The 20,703-nt window shown below is 36.7% G+C and overlaps 3 protein-coding genes and 1 long non-coding RNA gene across 4 annotated transcripts; 2 read left to right on the forward strand and 2 right to left on the reverse strand.

The window, feature by feature from the left end:
* Positions 1-376: 376 nt before the first annotated feature.
* On the forward strand, positions 377-1,864 carry LOC110888752. Its single transcript, XM_022136261.1, has 3 exons — positions 377-869; positions 1,251-1,398; positions 1,501-1,864. The coding sequence occupies exons 1-3, from the start codon at positions 377-379 to the stop codon at positions 1,862-1,864; spliced, it is 1,005 nt and encodes a 334-aa protein (XP_021991953.1).
* A 4,253-nt stretch (positions 1,865-6,117) lies between these two features.
* LOC110891051 lies at positions 6,118-9,579 on the forward strand. Its single transcript, XR_002564972.2, has 3 exons — positions 6,118-6,369; positions 6,613-6,690; positions 9,255-9,579. It is a non-coding gene; the product is annotated as an uncharacterized LOC110891051 (long non-coding RNA).
* Positions 9,580-12,284: 2,705 nt separating this feature from the next.
* Positions 12,285-13,601, reverse strand: LOC110891052 (E3 ubiquitin-protein ligase PUB23). The gene has a single exon (XM_022138713.2). The coding sequence runs from the start codon at positions 13,518-13,520 to the stop codon at positions 12,441-12,443; it is 1,080 nt and encodes a 359-aa protein (XP_021994405.1). The 5' UTR covers positions 13,521-13,601; the 3' UTR covers positions 12,285-12,440.
* Positions 13,602-14,558: 957 nt separating this feature from the next.
* LOC110887310 (E3 ubiquitin-protein ligase PUB23-like) lies at positions 14,559-20,430 on the reverse strand. Its single transcript, XM_022135021.2, has 2 exons — positions 19,759-20,430; positions 14,559-15,178 (listed from the first exon to the last, which is right to left on the reverse strand). The coding sequence occupies exons 1-2, from the start codon at positions 20,363-20,365 to the stop codon at positions 14,559-14,561; spliced, it is 1,227 nt and encodes a 408-aa protein (XP_021990713.1). The 5' UTR covers positions 20,366-20,430.
* Positions 20,431-20,703: the final 273 nt, after the last annotated feature.

A 20,703-nucleotide genomic window follows, 5' to 3' on the forward strand; every position in this document is an offset into this window, starting at 1 on the left:
ATATTATGATTGGATGGGTGAAATTTCTCCCCCAACTCATTAGGCATACACCCCTTACACCCTAAGATCAAACGTAGTAGGGCGCTATGCCCCCCCATAGCGCCGAAAAACGCCTTGGAACATCGCCACGGAGGGAGGTATGAATGCCAAAATGAGGTGGGGCGCGAGTATTATAGCAGCGCGATTTTGATGTTTTTTGAAAATTTGACCGTTAAACAACGGTCATAATATTAAAAAAAAAAATCATTTTTTTTTAATTTCACTCTATAAATAACTCCCAACTCTTACATTTTTTTTACAATTCATACTCAACTATTCTCTCCTTTTCTATATATTTTTTAAAAAGTGTTGAAGCTACTCCCACCCTATTAAAAAAATGGGTTCCCCGTCGGAAGACTCCTTCACCGATATTTACCGAAGATTTTTTTCACCCGAAGAAGATGCGGAGGAGGAAGAAGCGGTTACGAGTGCATGTACTTTTATGATACAAGCACTTGAGCACGTTCGGCCTAGTCCCCCTCCACGACCCATCTTGCGGCGCACCTATATCTTGCGAGATCGTGAAGCCGCGAACGAGCGTTTGATGGAAGACTATTTTGATGCGACGCCGGTTCACGGACCCAATGTTTTTAGACGGCGTTTTCGAATGAGCCAAAGGTTATTTTTGCGCATTAATAATGATTTGGAAAATAAGTATGATTTCTTTAAGCAAAGAATGGACGCGCGAGAATATTTAGACTTCACCTCAATTCAAAAGGTCACATCCGCCTTACGCATATTATCATACGGAAACACGTACGACATCAACGACGAGTACTTGAAGATGGCGGAGAAAACAACCCGAGATTGCTTGGAACATTTTTACTATGGTATTTTTTATTGACTTTTATTTATTTACTTTTATATATTTATTTTTTTAGTAGCTTACTAGTAAAACTTTTATGTATTAAATTATATTTGAGGTATATGCCAGTTATATGGAAAACGTTATTTGAGAAGTCCCACTTGGAACGACTTTCAACAAATATATGAGGTGCATCTAGAAAAACATGGAATAGCTGGCATGATTGGTAGCTTGGATTGTCGTTAATGGCGTTGGTATAATTGTCCAACCGCATGACGAGGTCAACATACACGGGGTGATAAAAAAGGGCCAAATTTGGTATTGCAAGCTGTTGCGTCATACGACCTTTGGGTTTGGTCGGCCTTCTTTGGTGTAGCCGGGTGTTTTAACGATTTTAATATGTTAGAGGCTTCACCATTATTAGAGAGCTACATTTCTGGAACTATACGAAAGGCCGATTTTCATGCGAACGGGAACGACTACGAGCATGGCTACTATTTGGGCCATGGTATATACCCGGAGTATTCGATTATTGTTAAAACGTTTTCTGAAACGTTCGATGAGAAAAGAAAATATTTTAAAAAATTACAAGAGTCTTCGAGAAAGGATATCGAGAGGTGTTTTGGGGTTCTACAACAACGATGGCATTTTATCAGAAATCCTTATCGCATGTGGCATAAAGATAGAATACGAATGACCATGTATGCTTGCATCATTTTGCATAATATGATCATTGAGGAAGATGGAAGAACGATATGCCAAAACTATATTCCCGAACATTTGGTCGAAGGAACCCAAGCAACAATGGAAGAGAGACTCGCAGATGCTCAACTATTGCGATCTAAGGAAATACATAACACGTTGAAGGCGGATTTGGTTGAGCATGCTTGGGCGATTCGCCCAATTCGATACAAGAGTGACGACGAAGAAGATTCCGAGGAAGAAGAGGTTGAGGAATCCGAAGACGGGAACTTTGAAGACGTAGGTTTGGATGCTGGAGAAAACGAAGAGGAAGAATGAGAGAACGAAAATGAAGCCGAAGAATAAATTTATTTTTTAGGTGTAACGTTTTTTTTCTTTAACTTTTTTTTAATTTTAATGTATTGTTTTTTATTTGATGCAATGATTTTTAATTTTATAAAACATAGAAATTAATTAAAAAAATGAAAATTAAAATAATTGAGTAATGATGACAAAGGGGCTTTATGACTACGACCTCAACTTGCATAACGCCCCATAAAGCCCCGTGGTGACGGGGCATGCCACATGTCGCATAACGCCCCAAAAGGGCCTTATGACTACGGATGGCCTAACTCAAATTTCGGTTTATTTGAATAGAATCCTTATTTTAGCAGAATTTTTAATTCGACTTTAAATTAATTTGATATAACCGATTCACCCAAATTCGCATTGTATATTTATATACTTTTTATTATTATTAGTACTAGGTTAGAACCCCGTGTATTACACGGGTTGATTAAATATATTTTTATATAATAAATAGTTATATCTTTAATTACTCGTGTATAACACGACTTGAATAAGCACGTGTACTACACGGCTTGAATAAATACAATGTAATCAGTTAACACACATAGTCGTTAAAATACGTTTTCGGTAAAAAGAACTTTGATATACTATTTACATATTAGAACATTTTACTTTGTTTTTTTTTATTTTTCTATTATTAGGTTATAAACTTGTGTATTACAAAAGTCCATTAAATCCACTTATTTCTTATTTCCCCATTAATGACCCATTGCTTTGTACCTAAATATTAGTTTTTATTCTTCCCTACTTAATACATGTAATCTCAATCAAGTAATCAAAACTAAAGAGGAAAACAATTACAAAAAATGATATGCACTTTTCAATTTGAATTCACATACAGAACTAACATGGGGCTATCAACTTGCAAATATGGCTTGTTTGGCATTTAGTCAGCAAAACGGGGTTGGATCTCTCCTCCGAGTGGATGTTGATAGCTCGGAATGAAAAGGGGCTTGCTCCATGTGAATGGCCCCTTAAATTTAAGAGATCCAATTGTGTTTGGACTACATCTCCGGTGAAAACCGAGGCAATTTTGCTTGGGTTTCAGGCAGTTTTGCGTTTGCACCACATCCCCATTCCATTTTGCGAGTTAGTTGATGTCGGTCATCAAACGATAGTGGGATCCTCACATGTTAGGCATGCGAGGGAAATAAACTGAGATAATTAACTTGGTTAGTCATAAAGGATTAAACGAGCAACAAAAATAAACTTAAAGGATGTTTTTCGCAAGTTTTAAAAGTTAAGGCTGTAACCTGCAAGTTTGAGGAAACATAAAGGATGTTTTGTGCAATTTACTTGCAAAATAATAAACTAAAGATAAGTATAAAGATTATATTAGAAGATAAATATAAATATAGAGATATATAGTTATAAATAAACGTTGACTTAAAATATGGGATTACTTGATAAATTATTTTAAAACTTGTAATTTTTAAGATAAAAGTAAACATAAATATATGGCAAGAAAACTCACTTCGTTACATGATTTCTTTTTCATATAGATAGATATAGGATCTATGGGGCAATTACTTAAAAGTACATTTTGTGTTACAGCCCTTCCTATCTGATAGAAAAGGATCCCATGATCCTGGACCGATCTTTCCTGGGATCGCAAATCCCAAATTTGTCTATGAAGAGCGAATCTAATTTTATTATTATCTATAATTGATTTCTTCTGTGTAATACTAATCGATATGGCCTCACTACAACAAAAATGGCTTTTTAGGACCTTTTCTGTGGGGCACTTCTAAAAGAGAGTCCTAAAAAACTATTTAATAGGACTAATGAATTTTTGGTGTCCTTTTATAATATACTCTACTAAACCGGTGTCCTAAAAAACTATTTAATAGGATGGATGATTTTTTGGGGGTTCTATTATCATATAATTTAATAGGACACTTAAAATGTAGATCCTAATAAAGTACTTTATAAGACATTTAATTGTTAGTGTCCCATTATGTGGTATTGTATTCGGACACTTGATCATCTGGGGTCCTATTATAACATAACTTAATAGGACACGTTGTAGTTAAGTCATAAATGTTCAGTGTTATAGAACCTTTTCTAGTTGAAGTCATATTAGAACTTAACTTAGTAGGACACTTGACAATTGCGTCTTATAACTTTAAACTTTATAGGTCGCTTAATCATTGTGGTGTTATTATAATACACCGTAATAGGACACTTGATATTTGAGTCATAAAACATTAGTTTTATAGGACGCTTATTTGCTAGAGTTTTATTATAATATAACTTAAAAAGACACTTGACACTTGTGTATTATAAATTTAATCTTTATAGGACGCTTAATCGTTGTGGTGTTATTATAATACGCTGTAATAGGACACCTTATATTTGAGTCATAAAACATCAGTTTTATAGGACAAATGAGCGTGTGCCAGACAGCCGACTGACACGAATAAAAATTACACCGAGTCAACCAATTAATAGAAAACATTACCATAGTTTTGTCAAAAAAAAAATATTAAAACCATGGCATAACTATAATTTTACACTAGGGGCAAATCCGTAATTTAACAGGAAAAAATAACTAAAACAATAAAAAAACTGTAAATTTGAACCGAAGCCAAATCGTAATTTGATTTCCCTCCTCTTAATAAAATTCATTTCCCTCCAAACTAAAGTGATCCAAAATTTGATTTCCCTCTTCTTAAAAAATTCATTTCCCTCCAAACTAAAGTGATCCAAAATTTGATTTCCCTCCTCTTAACAAAATTCATTTCCCCCAAATTTTCATTATTTTCTTAGTCCCCTCCAATCTTAAATCAAACACTAATCAATTCAAATGAGAAACCCAAACTTCATTTTACATATTCAGTCGTGAACAATACTCCCACTCTATTTTCTCTAAACCGGAACCCTAATAACTTACAATTGAGGCACTACAAAAAAAAGTCCATTTAGTGGCACACGGTTTTTTAGTGTCACTTTGTGTATGCCATATTTCCTTAGTAAACACTTTTAGTGGCAATTACCTTTTATGCCATTAATATAGATTTTTAATGGCACTTTACAATAAGCTTTTAATGACACTTTAAATTGTAAAACATTTCATTTTAAAATTTTCTCTCTTCTCCTCGTTAAAACTCACACGACCTATAAACATGATACAACTCTAATATTAAAATCATGGGTTTGGGTTTAGCCTAAATGAGTTTTGGTCAGTTTCAGGTTCAACCTGTAAACCCGTTTAGCTAAATAGGTTGGGTTTAGGACCTCATCTTTAAAAGGAATATTCCTCTACCAAGTAGACCAGCTCCACATTTGCCTACATTTGTATTTATCTCGTAAAATTTTAATCTTAAAATACTAAATACAAAAATTTTGGGTCGAACAAGTCTTGTTCATGTCTAACCGCACATTCAAATCGAGTTTAGATTCATATGTAAGACACAATTTTCAAGTTGGGTTTGTGTTCGGATTCGCATCAGGTTGGACCCGCCAACTCGCGAATAAGGGTGTAAACAAGCCCAAAGGCTCGAGAGCTACTCGTGATCGACTCACTCGGTTAAAAGCTCAAATGAGCCCGAGCTTGAGCCTAAAATAGAGCTCGTTTTGGTTATGAAGCCCGAGCTCGAGCCTAAAATGCAAAGCTCTTTTAGGCTCGTGGTCCTAAACGAACCCAAACAAAGTTTTAGTTTTTTATATATAATGTGATAATAATGATAATAACACTGGCGAGTCGAGCTTTGGCTCCTTTAAGCGATATTAAAATGAGCTCGAGCCTAGCTTTCGGCTTGTTTGAGGTTGTTCTCAAAATAGCTCGAGCCGAGTCAAGCCAACCTTGAGCTTTGGGTTTTATTCGCGAGCCGAGCTCGTGCTTCATAAAAACATGACAAGCCGAGCTCGAGCCTAGTCGAGCTCCGACCCGGTTCAGTTACACCCTACTCATGAAAAGAGCCCGTTTAACACCCAAAATTTAAAACCAAATAAAATTTCCTGTTAAATGTAAAATTTAAAATTTATTTCGGACGCCAACATTTTAGACCATGTGTAATGAGCATTATAAGGGCATGAAAAAGTTTGATAATGCCCTCAACACCACCCCCTTAGGCATTATAAGGGCATGAAGAGGGTGGGGCATTTCTATAATAATGCCCAAAGAGAAGAAAAATAATGGAAAGTAATAAATGAAATGGGCATTAACCATTACACATTTTTTAAAAGGGCATTATAATGATGATGTGGTGAAAAATGCCCCTTAGTAGGCATTAACCATTACCTTGGTCTTAGTTTTCCCCCAAAATCAGTTTCCCAATTTCAAATTAGGTTTCACCAAAATCAGTTTTCCTCCCCAATCGTTTGATATTCTCGCTCCTTCCTAATCTTCAATCAATTTTGTTCCCCAAATTGCGATAACTGTTCTCTTCCCCTCTGTCTGATTTTCGTAGCAGCAACAAGTCACCACTACTGTTCAAGTCGTACCTTCCTGTTAGGTTTAACCCGTCACTCAGGTATAACACTGCCACTCGTGTATAATCAAATCTTTGGGTTTATAGCCTTTTTTTGTATGATCTTAGTCACTCTAAATATGTAATTAATTGTTATGTGTTTTGTTTGATATTCGTATTTTGTTCATCGCTGTAAATCTCTAATTTTTATACTTGATGATGCTATCTATTTATGTGGTTTTTGGTGGTTAATTGTCTCTAACGCCATGCCCTAGTTTATGACTGAGTGTATAGATTCAAATATAGGTCTACATAAGGAAATGGAAAAGAATGTTCAGTAGAAACATGACAGAAAAAATCTTGCAAATACTGAAGAACTACCAGGTTTGCTCACTCTATGCTGCAATATAATACATGATAATGCTTAACATTTGTTATTAGGGTTACATTATTAATCATGCAGATGATCTGCTATTGCAATGATATCCAACCTTTTATTTTATCTAAGGTTTAACATCTCCATATTCTTTTTAATCTAGTTTTGTTTCTAAAGCTCGAGCTCAGGCTCTCAGCTCTAGCTCTGGTTCGGCTTGTTTATTATTTAACTTATATCAATTTATAAAATTCTTTTATATATAATTTGGCATTTTTTTCATAAATTGTAATTAGTAGTAGTTATTAATAATTAAAACACATTTAATATATTAACTAAAAATTATATATATAGTCGGCTTGTATACGTTCATGAGCCATCTCAAGCTCGTTTACTAAAGAAGCTTGTTTTTAGGCTTAGGCTCCGGCTCATATACTAAACAAGCTCAGTTTTAAGCTCGGTTCGAGCTCGTTTAAGCTCAAATCAGTTTTTTTCAGCGGGTGTGACTCGGGTGCTCGGATAAAGCATACATTTTAAATGTGGACTAAATGATTTAATACATTTGTAGACCTGGCAAACGGGTCGGGTCGGGTTGGATCATGGGTCAAAACGGGTTCGGGTCAGAACGGGTTCGGGTCAAAACGGGTCAATTTAAAAAAGGGTTGTTTTGGTTCGGGTCGGAACGGGTTCGGGTCAAAACGGGTTCGGGTCACAACGGGTTCGGGTCGAAACGGGTCCGGGTCAGAACGGGTTTCGGGTCGGGTCGGGTCAGAATTTTTTTATGGACTTGCAGTAACCGTCTATATACTCCACTGAGACACTTTTTTTTCAGTTTCTTCTTCCTTGATCTACTTCAAGTTTGAAGAATCTGTTGTTTACGTGCTCAATTACATAACCGTACCTAGGTATTAGAGAGACGCACCTTTGTTTCTGTGAACTAGTGAGTTTGGTCTTTAATTTTGCGTCCTTATTAGGTCTACTGCAAGCTGAAAAACAGATTCTGATTTGGATTTATATAGTTAAGTTTGCTGATAAAAAATGGTCAAATCACTTCCACAAAGTTGTGTGTCAAGCACAGTGGGAAATTATATTAGTTTAGATGCTTTATTTCAGTATGATTAGCAGCTTTATAATAAGAACTAACAGCATATGTAGTAATGAAGTTCATGATTGGTAACAAAACTATCAACTGTTTCTGTTTTATATTTTAACTAAGAACGTGAACAAGAATTTCTTACCAACACCCATGTACGTATTGACCCTAAAAATTCGCTATTATGGCGAACGAAATTCAGTGAATTGAAAAAGGAAATTCAATGAATTGATGCAGGAAATTCGCAGAATTGGATAGCATGATGCGCTGAATTGATGGAGCGAATTCGCGAATTGGAACCGTATTATACGCATACGTATTACGTACGGTACGCGTGGAAACGGTTCAATTCGACACGGTACTAGTCGAAATGGTATGGGTCGAAACGGTTCGCGTCGAAGCGGTTCGATTCGAAACGGTACTGGTCGAAACGGTACGGGTCGAAACGGTTCGCGTTGAAACGGTTTGATTCGAAACGGTACGGGTCGAAACGGTTCGCGTCGAAACGGTACGCGTCGAAACGGTTCGATTCGAAACAGTACAAAACTCGTCCCGACCCGAAACTCGTCTCTTTAAGACACTAACCCACATCGACCCATTTATTTAATGTTGTCGACCCGCTTTGACCCGAAAATAACAAGGTGGAATTTCAAGTGACCCATTGTGACCCATTTAGTTAAAATATCTTACCCAAACCAACCCACATAATTTTAAAAGCAACCCAAGTTGACCCACTTGGAAGGCTTTGGGTCAAGATTGCCCCCTCTAAATTTATTGGTATATGTTTTCGTGGTGCTATTGAAGCTGTTCAATTGAACTAAATGTGGATTAATACTTTTTTAATTGAACTGTTATTTGATTTTTACCATACATATTTTTGCTTGGAATTTAAATGGCAATAAATTATTTGATTTTTAGACATTATATCAACTTAACTGTTATTTTTATTAATTTGTGTAGTGATTAGTTGAGGAACACGGTTTAATCCCACACCTGGTACCCGGTTTACTTAGTGCAGATCTAAATACTACATTAATCTTAAATGAGCTAAATGCTCGGAGCTCGCTTAAACGAGCCAAAGCTCGTCTCGTGATCGCCTTACCATTGATATTATTATTATTATTATTATTATTATTATTATTATTATTATTATTATTATTATTATTATTATTATATTATATATAAAAATAAAATTTTGTTTGTGCTCATTTAGCTTTAGTATTTCAGGCTCGGGCTCATGCTTGAGAACTAAACGAGCTCTATTTCAGGCTTGAGCTCGGGCTTGTTAAGGCTCGGCTCGTTCGAGCTTTTAACCGAGCTGATCACGAGTAGCTCTCGAGCCTCTGGGCTTGTTTACACCCCTAATGTCGAACCATTTGACATCGTTGTGCAATTGTTTGATAATTTTACTAGTTGTTTAGTAAAGCATAGATTGGGTTGAACTTTAATGGTCAATGTTTTGACATTTTGTATAACATTCAGGTTGCGCCTTGTTGCTGCCGCTGCTCAAGTAACAGTTGCAAACCCACCCAGTATGGGTTTGTACCTGCTTGTTGATCCGAACTTACCATTGAGGTCGTGCCTTGTTGCTGCTGCTGATTATGCTTTGATGTGGATAGCGCTGTGTGTGGATGACAACATTGCTAGAAAAGTTGTTGAGTGGACCACAAGGTGTCGGTATTAAGATGGTTTTCTGCTTTTAGTTTATTTTTCTATTAAATTAATTATTCAAGTAGTGCAGAGCAATGGGTGGTGTTTTTGTTATGAACATGCTTATTTGAAATATAATGAAGTTTTATTTCTTTTATTAGTTGATGTTATACAATAAATATTAGGATGTTATATGTTGATGGTCTGTTTATAAAATTGGTTTTATAATCTTATTTGGGATATTAGGACCATTTTCTTGATATTAAAGTAGCTATAACGTTACATCATAAGGGTGCTGTAAATTAATTTTTAAGGACGCTTGTATGTGTATCAAAAGATTAAAAGTAGGTAATCACATATTAGAACATTGTAAAAATGTCCTAATATGTTATTTTTAGGATGCTATTTAAGTTGTCTATAGACATATTATGCGACCATAAAATTGGTTTCATAATCTTATTTGGTATATTAAGACCCTTTTCTTTGTACTAAATTAGCTATAATGTTACATCATAAGGGTCCTATCAATTAATTTCTAAGGACGCTTGTAAGTGTATCAAAAGATTAAAAGTATGTAAGCACATGTTAGAACATCGTAAAAGTGTCCTAATATGTTTTTATTAGGACACTATTTTGGTTGTTCAAAGACATATTACGCGACCATAAAATTGGTTTCATAATCTTATTTGAGATGTTAGGACGCTTTTTTAGTTCCGGGACTTATTACGACCCCTTTACATGAAACGCTTTTACCGTTGGTCCTATTAAATGAAAGGTCCTATAAATAGCATTTTAGGACGCTTTTGCGCGTACTAAAAACCCAGTTTTCTTGTAGTGCCTCATTGGTAAGTGCTACAAGATCTCGTGCATTGGAACCCATGGTTATGGACCCGAATCCATTAGTATGGAACATTTTCTTTTCCAAGTGAAATCCCCTAGTATATGAAAGAGTGAAAAAGTGCTTTCGTTGTTGTGGAATAAGAAGCCTTCGTATCTTAATGCACGTATTTAATTTATTCGGAGTTATTAGAGCAGGATCCACTTTTTAGGGAATATGAGTCGAAACAATAACAAGAATATTTCTAGTTTCATAATCCCTGGAATGAAGGTTCACTAATAGACCTAGGGAGAAGTAATTTGACTCATTCACATCCAGATCATAGATCATGAATGTTTGGAATCCATATTATGCAAGGAGACATTGCTTTTAATTCGAATTGAAGGGTGATATAAAGTTGGTCTTCATCTTCGGGCATCATATTCATAGTTAATGCAATGATTTTTAATTTTATAAAACTTAGAAATTAATTAAAAAGTGAAAATTAAAATAATTTAGTAATGATGACAAAGGGGCTTTATGACTACGGCCCCAACTTGCATAACGCCCCATAAAGTCTCGTGGTGACGTGACATGCCACATGTCGCATAACGCCCCCAAAAGGGCTTTATGACTACGGATGGCCTAACTCAAATTTCGGTTTATTTGAATAGAATCCTTATTTTAGCAGAATTTTTAATTCGAATTTAAATTAATTTGATATAACCGATTCACCCAAATTCGCATTGTATATCTATATACTTTTTTATATTATTAGTATAATGTATGGGCTTCAACTTGTTGGGGTCTTAGTGTTGGGCTTGTCTACTCTAAGCTTTTTTATGGCCGATAAATCATTTGACTAATTATACCCCTTTAGAAAAATAATCAACTAAGTAGAAGTTTAATCAATTAATCGTTAAGTAAACGTAGCAGTTATCAAGTTCAAACAATTTGACAGCCTTGAGTAACCGAACGTTTAATCATGAATTGAAAGAATAACACTTCTTATAACATTTTCATAACTCAAACTAAAACAATTTCATTAACATTACTCCTTTAGGAAAGGATCAAAGGAATCATTGTCCACACCAGGCTCACGTTGGCGCATTGATTTGTCTTTGTTGACGAACGAGTTTTGCATCTAGATGGATCTAATCTCATAGTTATCCATGACTGCTTATGTCTCTAGCATGACCACTTGATGAAATATTGTCGGGGAAATGGCGTAAATGGTGCACACTACTAGAAAAATTCATTTTTAGATGATAAGTATGGTAGGTTCTTATCATCAATCTGAATCTAGTAGGAGTTGTCTCCAACGGTCCTTCCCACCTCCAAGGCTCCCGGTGCAACTCTAATACTAACATTTAAGTTAAATCTGATGAAGTTGCCCGGGTGGTAATGGAGGTGGGAAGGTATACTACCTAGTAGGTTCCTGCCTTGGAGTGCTCAGATTCGAATCCCTCTTTAACCGAACTTTGACCATGTATAGCCCTGACCGATAATAAATTGGGCAAAATAGGCGGCTACAGTTTAAGATTTTTTAACACTTAATGGTCGGCCCAGTGTAAGGTGGTGGTGGTACCAACTACCAACTTGCTGAGAATTGAAGACGATTTGGTTGAGGGAGTTCTTTGATTTGGTTTAAAATAATAATATTTTACAAACTCCAAAAGGATAATAAGCATGTCAAACCAGTACCAAATAATTACGGATAAAAGCCTTAGAAAGTATAGACTAACAAAGTAAAAGAAGCACTATGATAAAACACGTGGGAAAAAAATATTGCAACAATTTAAAGAAGTTTTAAGGATTAAAACATTATTAGGCCAAATAAGATCACTGCAACAAATTTTCATAGATGTGCATATGCAAAAGTTTTGCTCTATCACTTTCATATGATAACAAAAGAAAACCTAAACGGAGATCTATCTTTTCTCCCCCAGAAATATATCCTAAAACAACTTTACCAGAAACCCTAACATAAAAATTTGGGTCGAAAAAATTAAATCTAACATCTTGTTGATGTAGTTTTTTTTTTGTTTTTTTTTTTTCAGGATTGTAATCATCTATCTATAATTTGTTTTTTTTTTAATCTAAATCAAATCATAATTTACACAATGAGATTTCTTCCAAACCCTAGAATGAATCTTCAATATCTCCCTAGCTTTCTCCTTCATCTTTCTTCCACAATCCACTTAAAACACCAACACAAGCTTCTCTACCACCCCCAACTCAATCATCTCTTGCAAAACACGCCCACTACCCGAAAACATCGCTACCGAGTACAATATCCTCACCGCCCTCTCACTCACCACCGGAGACACACCAAATACCATCCCCGAAACAACTGCCAAACCACCACCATGTTTCAATAGCTCCACCCGTCCATCCGCAGCCTGACAGACCTGAACCAACACCATGCTAATCAACTCAGTGACTCTTTTTTCCGAACAATCCAATAGCGCGTCGATTAAAACACGAACCACTCCAGCCTCCACCGCTTTTGTTCGGTTCCGACCCCATGGACACACGCTGATGAGTAACTTCAGTGTTGCTTTTGTAGCTTTAACGGATATTTGATCAACCAATATGTTTACAAGCTGCATGAAGAAGTTAACGTTCAATGACGTCACTTGCATGGGCTCAGCCACCTCAAACATTGATTTTAGTAACATGACTGCGTAAGCACGCGCCTCGTAGCTTGAGGCGCGTTGCATGATGCGCGTTAGCGCATCAACAAAACCTTCAGTCTTTCCTAGTGTTTTAAGACCGGTTGGTGGCAGTTTAATGTGGTAAAGGATATACAAAGCTTCATCACTATTTACGGTACTTATGATGGTTGATAAATAATCAGCCGCACCAACCGACTCCATCAACCGCTTGTTCTTTTCGCTCTCTAAAACGATAGATTTCAATCTTGTTAAACTCTTCATTTGATGGTTAGGGGAGTTTAAGTCTTTGAGGAGTTTGATGATTTCAGTTTTGGAGATTGGAGGGCGTGGTGTGGGGAACCTTTCGACCCCGGATGAGGCGTTGAGGGTGCACCAAGATTGGATTAAGCGGCGAAGCGTGTGGTTTGGGGTGGGCTCGATGTCAGCAACGACTTGTTTGGTTACGGGACAAACGTTGTTCTTTCGAGAAAACAGCCAGTTTTCGATGGTGTCTCGATCGTAGGTGATTCCTGTGGAGAGCGTTACAGGGTCTTTCATGATCTCGAGTGAAATCGGGCACAAGAAAAAGCGAGGAACTTCAACTTCATTTTCAAGATCGGCCATTAATACTTGATCAAGGTTTTGAAAAACAAGATGAAAATGGATTGGAAGTTGAGAGGCTTTTGAATTGGTGATATGATAAGAATTAGTCCCTTCTTATTTATATATGCTGTAAGAGGAAATTGGGTTTGAAAATGAGAAAGTCAAAACACACGTAAAAGGTTTGACTTTATAAAAGAGTTGGCAACCTTTAATTTGGTCATAAATGCATGTGGGATAATTCAGCCGACAACTGTATGGGCAAGTGGTGTTAATGTGTGCCAGTGTGTCAAGATCGATTCAAGAATTAACAATTTCTTTGTTAAAAAAATGTGAGATTTTGACCCTTGTGAATTAAATATCCAACGTTCTAAGAAATGAGGTTTGAAGCTTCTCAAAGTGGACTATTTTATGAATACATTATTAGTAGTGAAAATTACGAAAATGTTGGTTGACCAAAAGAGTTTTCAATTTTGTTACTTTCCTGTGTCTTTTGAAGGATCACTGAGTATGAGATGAGTCGGCGTATCATGTTGAAGAGTCCATGTATCACGCTCCTTCGGATTCGGAAGAGTCACCGACACTTCGGAAGAGTCCACCGACTCTTCCCATAAACATGTGGGACACGTGTCAGCTTCTAGGGACATGGACGCATTAACATAACATGCGGACTCTTCCGAAGCTCAGTGGTCCTTCCAAGGACGCAGGAGAGTGACAAAATTGAAAACCCTCTTGGTCAGTCAACAATTTCGTAACTTTCCCTTAATAGTATTATTCTTCCATGCTAAGACGGACAAAAGAATAGGTAGCTAGTGTTCTTAATATTGATGATAAAGTTATCTTTTATTACTATTAGTATATATGGGACATAGTTTTACAATCTGGTAGCTCGGGACTGGGACCTCAGGTTACAAGTACTTGACTCTTTCAGAAAGCGTTTTATTTTATTTTTTTTTGAAGAGTGAACATCATTAAAAACAGCGCCAAACCCTAAAAACGAGGCGGCCCAAAAACAAACAGGATTAATTACAAATTTGCGCCAATCACTCTACCCTATTCTTTCTAAATCATATCATAATTTAAACAATGAGATTTCTTCCAAACCCTAGAATGAAACTTTAATATCTCCCTAGCTTTCTCCTTCATCTTTCTCCCACAGTCCACTTGCAACACCAACACAAGCTTCTCAACCACCCCCAACTCAGTCATCTCTTGCAAAACACGCCCACTACCCGAAAACATCGCCACCGAGTACAATATCCTCACCGCCCTCTCACTCGCCACCGGCGACACACCAAATACCATCCCCGAAACAACCGCCAAACCACCACCATGTTTCAAAAGCTCCGCCCTCCCATCCGCAGCCTGACATACCTGAACCAAAACCATGCTAATCAACTCAGTGACTCTTTTTTCTGAACAATCCAATAGCGCGTCAATCAACACTGAAACTATTCCAGCCTCCACCGCTTTTATTCGGTTCCGTCCCCATGGACACACGCTAATTAGCAACTTAAGCGTTGCTTTTGTGGCTTTTTCGGAGATTTGATCCGTCAATATGTTTACAAGCTCTTTAAAGAACTCAACGTTTAATGACGTTACTTGCATTGGCTCCGCCACCTCAAACATTGATTTCAGTAACATGACCGCGTACATACGTGTTGGAATTGATTGAAGTTTCTCTAGGGTTTTGGTTATTGAGAGAATACAGAGTAAAGATAAATAATGTTCTTATTGAATTGGTAACTTGAATTGTATGATGTTACATGATATATATATATATACGAGGGTTATGAAACAAACTTCATAACCGTCATGACTTATAAATATTATACATAAAATATATTAACTATCTAATCTAATATAAAATCTAACTTATATTTCTTCTGCTAATACCCTCCCTTAAGTTAGAGTTCTTCTACATTAATAAGAGTCTTGATTCGCAGGAAATCCTTGGGTTGTAAGGCTTTTGTAAAAAATATCTGCAGCTTGCTCCTTAGTTGTGCAAAAACGAACTTCAATCTCATCATTCTTCAGCAGGTCACGAATGAAATGATACTTTACCCTTATGTGTTTGCTCTTTCCATGATAGACAGGATCCTTTGCTAGACAGATAGTTGATCTGTTGTCACAATGGATCACAGGTGTACAGTCCATATGTATATGCAGTTCCTTTAGGATTCCCTTCAGCCAAATAGCTTGACATCCGGCCATTGATAAGGCAATATATTCCGCCTCTGTTGATGATAGGGCTACCACCTTTTGTTTTCTTGATTGCCATGCAATTGCACCTGAGCCTAGATGAAATATATAACCTGATGTACTCTTGCTATCATCTGTGTCACCAGCACAGTCACTATCACTATATCCTGTGAGTTTTCCTTTTCTTGCTTTCGAGTATATTATACCATGATTTAGAGTTCCTTTCATGTATCTTAATACCCTTTTCCCTGCTTCCCAGTGACTTCTTTTGGGTCTTTCCATAAAGCGACTTAATTTACTAACAGCAAATGCTATATCCGGTCTTGTGTTTGTTAGGTACATTAAGCATCCCATCAAGCTTCTATACATGTTTTGATCGAAATCTTCTTCTGGATCCTCCTTTGTTAGACGAATCCCATACTCCATAGGTGTTGATATTGGTTTGCAATTTTCCATGTTGAATTTTTTTAACAGGTTCCTTGCATACTTCTGTTGTGATAAGGATATATTCCCTTCATTATAATTGACTTCCATTCCCAAAAAGTAGTGCAATATTCCAAGGTCAGTCATTTCAAACTCCTTTTCCATAGATTCTTTCAGTTGGCGAATTTGATCTAATGAGTCACTTGCAATAATGAGGTCATCCACATATAGGCATATTATGATTCTTGTACTTGTTGAATGTTTGAAATATAATGTGTGTTCATAAACACATTTTTTATATCCTTGTGATAGAAAGTATCCATCTATTCTGCTGTACCATGCCCTCGGGGCTTGTTTTAATCCGTACAAGGCCTTTTTAAGTTGACAAACTTTGTGCTCTTCTCCCTTCTTGACGTATCCTGTTGGTTGTTCTATGTATACATCTTCAGTTAGCTTTCCATTTAGAAAGGCAGTCTTGACATCCATTTGATGCAAGTGCCACTCAAAATGAACTGCTAATGCAAGAACGAGTCTTACTGTATCAAATCTAACGACAGGAGCAAATACTTCTTGATAATCAATTCCATACTTTTGATTATACCCTTTCGCTACTAATCTTGCTTTGTATTTGCTCACATTTCCATGTTCATCATACTTTGTTTTAAAGATCCATTTTACTCCGATGGGCTTTTGATTCTTTGGAGGTTCCACTAATGTCCATGTTTTATTTTTTATAATGGATTCCATTTCTTTGTCCATTGCGTCTTTCCACTTCTCATCCTTGCATGCTTCGTTATACGTAGTGGGGTCTGCATCAGCATACAGAACAAAGTTGGCCACTGAATTTTCAGTTATTGTTTGATTCCTTTCATACAGATCCCTCACTTGTGCATCTGTAAGTTGCTGTGTTTCCTGGTATATATCTGTGACACTTCTAGTCCTTAATTCTTCATTCTCGGACGTATATGAATATTCTCCATCTTCTGGTTCATTTTCTGATTGTTCATCATTTGTGTTGATTAATGGATTGTTATCTTCTGGTGCTGCTGTTATGTTTTGTCCTTCCTCCTTATGATCATTCGAGTCTACATCATTTACTTGAACGTATGTTCCCTGTTTGACAGGCTTCACTTCGTCCCATCTTTGACCTTCATCAAATACAACGTCTCTGCTAATGATAACCTTGCCTGTTGTTGGATTATAGAGTTTATAGGCTTTACTTTGTTCACTGTACCCAACAAGGATTGTTTTTTCTGTCTTGTCATCCAGCTTCGTACGTCTCTGTTTTGGAACATGGGCATATGCAATGCATCCGAATATTCTAAGATGACTTATATTTGGCTTCCTTCCACTCCAAGATTCTTCAGGGGTTATGTTTGGAATCCTTTTTGTTACTGTCCGATTCAGTATGTAAGTTGCACATGCTACTGCCTCTGCCCATAGATTATTAGATACGTTTATCATTTTCATCATGCTTCGTCCTAGTTCCATGATTGTTCTATTTTTACGCTCGGCCACCCCATTCTGTTGGGGGGTGTAGCTTGTTGTGAGTTGATGTTGAATTCCGTTTTCTCTAAGAAACTCTTGAAATTCACTGCCACAGTATTCTCCTCCCCTATCTGTTCTTATGCATTTTATCTTTTGATCCATTTGATTCTCTACCAGACTTTTGAATGTTTTGAAATAATAGAGTGCTTCTGACTTGAGTTTTAAAAAGTATACCCAAGTTTTTCTCGAAAAATCATCAATGAAGGTTATAAAATACTTACTACCTCTTATTGATGATATTTGCATAGGGCCGCATATGTCTGAATGTACAAGTTGGAGTGGTTTACTTGCATGCCATGTTGGATTCTTTGAGAATGATTTCCTCGCATGTTTTCCTAGCATACAACTTTCACATACTTTACTTTGTTGCTTTGATATCTTCGGTAAACCTTTAACTACTTCATTCATTCCCATGTCATGCAATGTGTCAAAGTTTATATGTCCGTATCTTTGATGCCATAGTGCTGATAGATCCTGAGTTATCATACTGTATGCACGAGGTATCAAATCTTGACTTAAATTCAGAGGAAACATCTTGTTTCCTGTCATGTTGACTATTCCTATAGTCTCCCCTGTCTTGTCTTTGATTCTACACTCTCGATTGCTAAATTTCACCTCATATCCCTTCTGAACTAATTGTCCTACACTTAGCAAATTATGCTTAAGTCCTTCTACATAAAACACATTCGGAACCCTTTTTTCCGTTCCCTTTATTGATATGGCAACATCTCCACTTCCTAGTACCTCGAGTTTTTTATCGTCACCAGTTCTTACTTCTCTTCTCTCGGACTCATTCAGAGTGATAAAGAGACTTTTATCTCCTGTCATGTGATTACTGCATCCACTGTCTAGATACCAACAGTCGTTCTTTGGTATCTCCTCTACATTGAATATCATGAACATTGTATCGTCATTCTTGTCATTCACTCCTTCTTCTTCATGCAGTAATGCATTATTCGTTCTTTCGTTTTCATCTTTTCTCTGATTGCAGAAACGTGCAGTGTGCCCTAGTTTCTGACAATTATAACATCTAATTTGACCGCTCATTCTTCCTCTCCCTCTGCCTCGTCCTCTTCCATTATTTTCATATCTGAATTATCGAGTCCTTTCAAAATTCTGCACTTGAAATGCTTGTTCCATCGGCGCTTCATCATATTGTTTTAGACGTAGTTCATGTGATTGAAGAATACCAAGTAATTCTTCAACAGTCATGTTACTTAAATCTTTTGATTCTTCGACAGCGACAACGACCGATTCATATTTTCGTGTCAGGGTCCTTAATAATTTTTCAACTATTCGCTGTTCACTAACGTTTTCTTCATTTTGTCGTAATTGATTTACTATGACTGTTGTTCGGTTTACGAAATCTTTGATAGATTCATTTTCTTTCATGCGTAAGGCATCAAATTCACATCTTAGGGTTTGAAGTTTTACCATTTTTACTCGTTGTTCGCCTCTGTATGTTTTATGCAGAACATTCCATGCCTCTTTGGATGTTTGACAGACTGCAATTCTTTCAAACACCATATCGCTTGCCGCCTGAAAGATGATATGCAGCGCTTTCTTGTCTTTCTTAATATTCTCTTTATATGTGTTTTGATCACTTTCGGGTGCCCCAGATGCCGGTTGATTATATCCTTCTTCGACTATGATCCATAGATCTTGTGATTCTAGTAAGACTTTCATTTGTATGTGCCAATGGAAATACTTTGATCCATATAGTTTTGGAATCTGTGTTTGTATTCCACCGTTTGATGTCATGTTGCGGATCTTCTGTGTTCTTGAGACTGGTTATAGATTAGATTACTTTGTGTGAATAGGGGATGTGGATCGGTGATGGCTCTGATACCACTTGTTGGAATTGATTGAAGTTTCTCTAGGGTTTTGGTTATTGAGAGAATACAGAGTAAAGATAAATAATGTTCTTATTGAATTGGTAACTTGAATTATATGATGTTACATGATATATATATACGAGGGTTATGAAACAAACTTCATAACCGTCATGACTTATAAATATTATACATAAAATATATTAACTATCTAATCTAATATAAAATCTAACTTATATTTCTTCTGCTAATAATACGCGCCTCGTAGCTTGATGCACTTTGCATGACGCATGTCAGCGCGTCAACGAAACCACCGGTCTTTCCTAATGTTTTGAGACCGGGCGGTGACAGTTTAATGTGGTAAAGGATATACAAAGCTTCATCACGTGAAGATGATGTTATTCCACTATTTACGTTACTTATGATGGTTGATAAATAATCAGCCGCACAAACGGATTCCGTCAATCGTTTGTTCTTTTCGCTCTCTAAAACGATAGATTTCAATCTTGTTAAACTCTTCATTTGATGGTTAGGGGAGTTTAAGTCTTTTAGGAGTTTGGTGATTTCGGTTTTGGAGATTGGAGGGCGTGGTGTGGGGTACCTTTCGACCCCAGATGAGGCGTTGAGGGTGCACCACGATTGGATTAACCGGCGAAGAGTGTGGTTTGGGGTGAGGTCGATATCCGCAACGACTTGTTTGGTTACTGGACAGACGTTGTCCTTTCGTGAAAATAACCAGTTTTCGATGGTGTCTCGATCGTAGGTGATTCCTGTGGAGAGTGTAACCGGGTCTTTCATGATCTCGAGTGAAATCGGGCACAAGAAAAAGCGAGGAACTTCAACTTCATTTTCAAGATCTGCCATTTATACTTAATCAAGATGTTGAAAAACAAGATGAAAATTGTAAGAAAGTTGAGAGGTTTTTGAATTGGTGGAAGCTTATGAATGGTATAGTTTGGTCCCTTGTTATTTATATATACCGGAGTGGGAAATTAGTATTGAAAATGAGAAAGTTAAAACACGTAAAAGGTTTGACTTTTTAAAAGAGTTATGAGGCCCTTCTAAACTTTAATTTGGTCATAAATGCATGTGGATAATACAATATAACCGACAACTGTGTGGGCAAGTTGTGTTGATGGACTATGTGTCAAGAATAAACAATCTTTGTTAAAAATGTGTGATTTTGACTATGGTGAATTAAA

This window comes from Helianthus annuus, chromosome 11 (genome assembly GCF_002127325.2).
Source record: "Helianthus annuus cultivar XRQ/B chromosome 11, HanXRQr2.0-SUNRISE, whole genome shotgun sequence".
NCBI classification, from domain to species: Eukaryota; Viridiplantae; Streptophyta; class Magnoliopsida; order Asterales; family Asteraceae; genus Helianthus; species Helianthus annuus.

Coding starts and splice junctions, on each gene's coding strand:
- LOC110891052 (XM_022138713.2), bottom strand. CDS start 13,520: ATGGCCGATCTTGAAAATGAAGTTGAAGTTCCTCGCTTTTTCTTGTGC.
- LOC110887310 (XM_022135021.2), bottom strand. CDS start 20,365: ATGGCAGATCTTGAAAATGAAGTTGAAGTTCCTCGCTTTTTCTTGTGC. Junction 15,179..19,758: donor TGCATCAAGCTACGAGGCGC/GTATTATTAGCA, acceptor CCAAAACCCTAG/AGAAACTTCAATCAATTCCA.
- LOC110888752 (XM_022136261.1), top strand. CDS start 377: ATGGGTTCCCCGTCGGAAGACTCCTTCACCGATATTTACCGAAGATTT. Junction 870..1,250: donor CTTGGAACATTTTTACTATG/GTATTTTTTATT, acceptor TTAATATGTTAG/AGGCTTCACCATTATTAGAG. Junction 1,399..1,500: donor GTTAAAACGTTTTCTGAAAC/GTTCGATGAGAA, acceptor GCATTTTATCAG/AAATCCTTATCGCATGTGGC.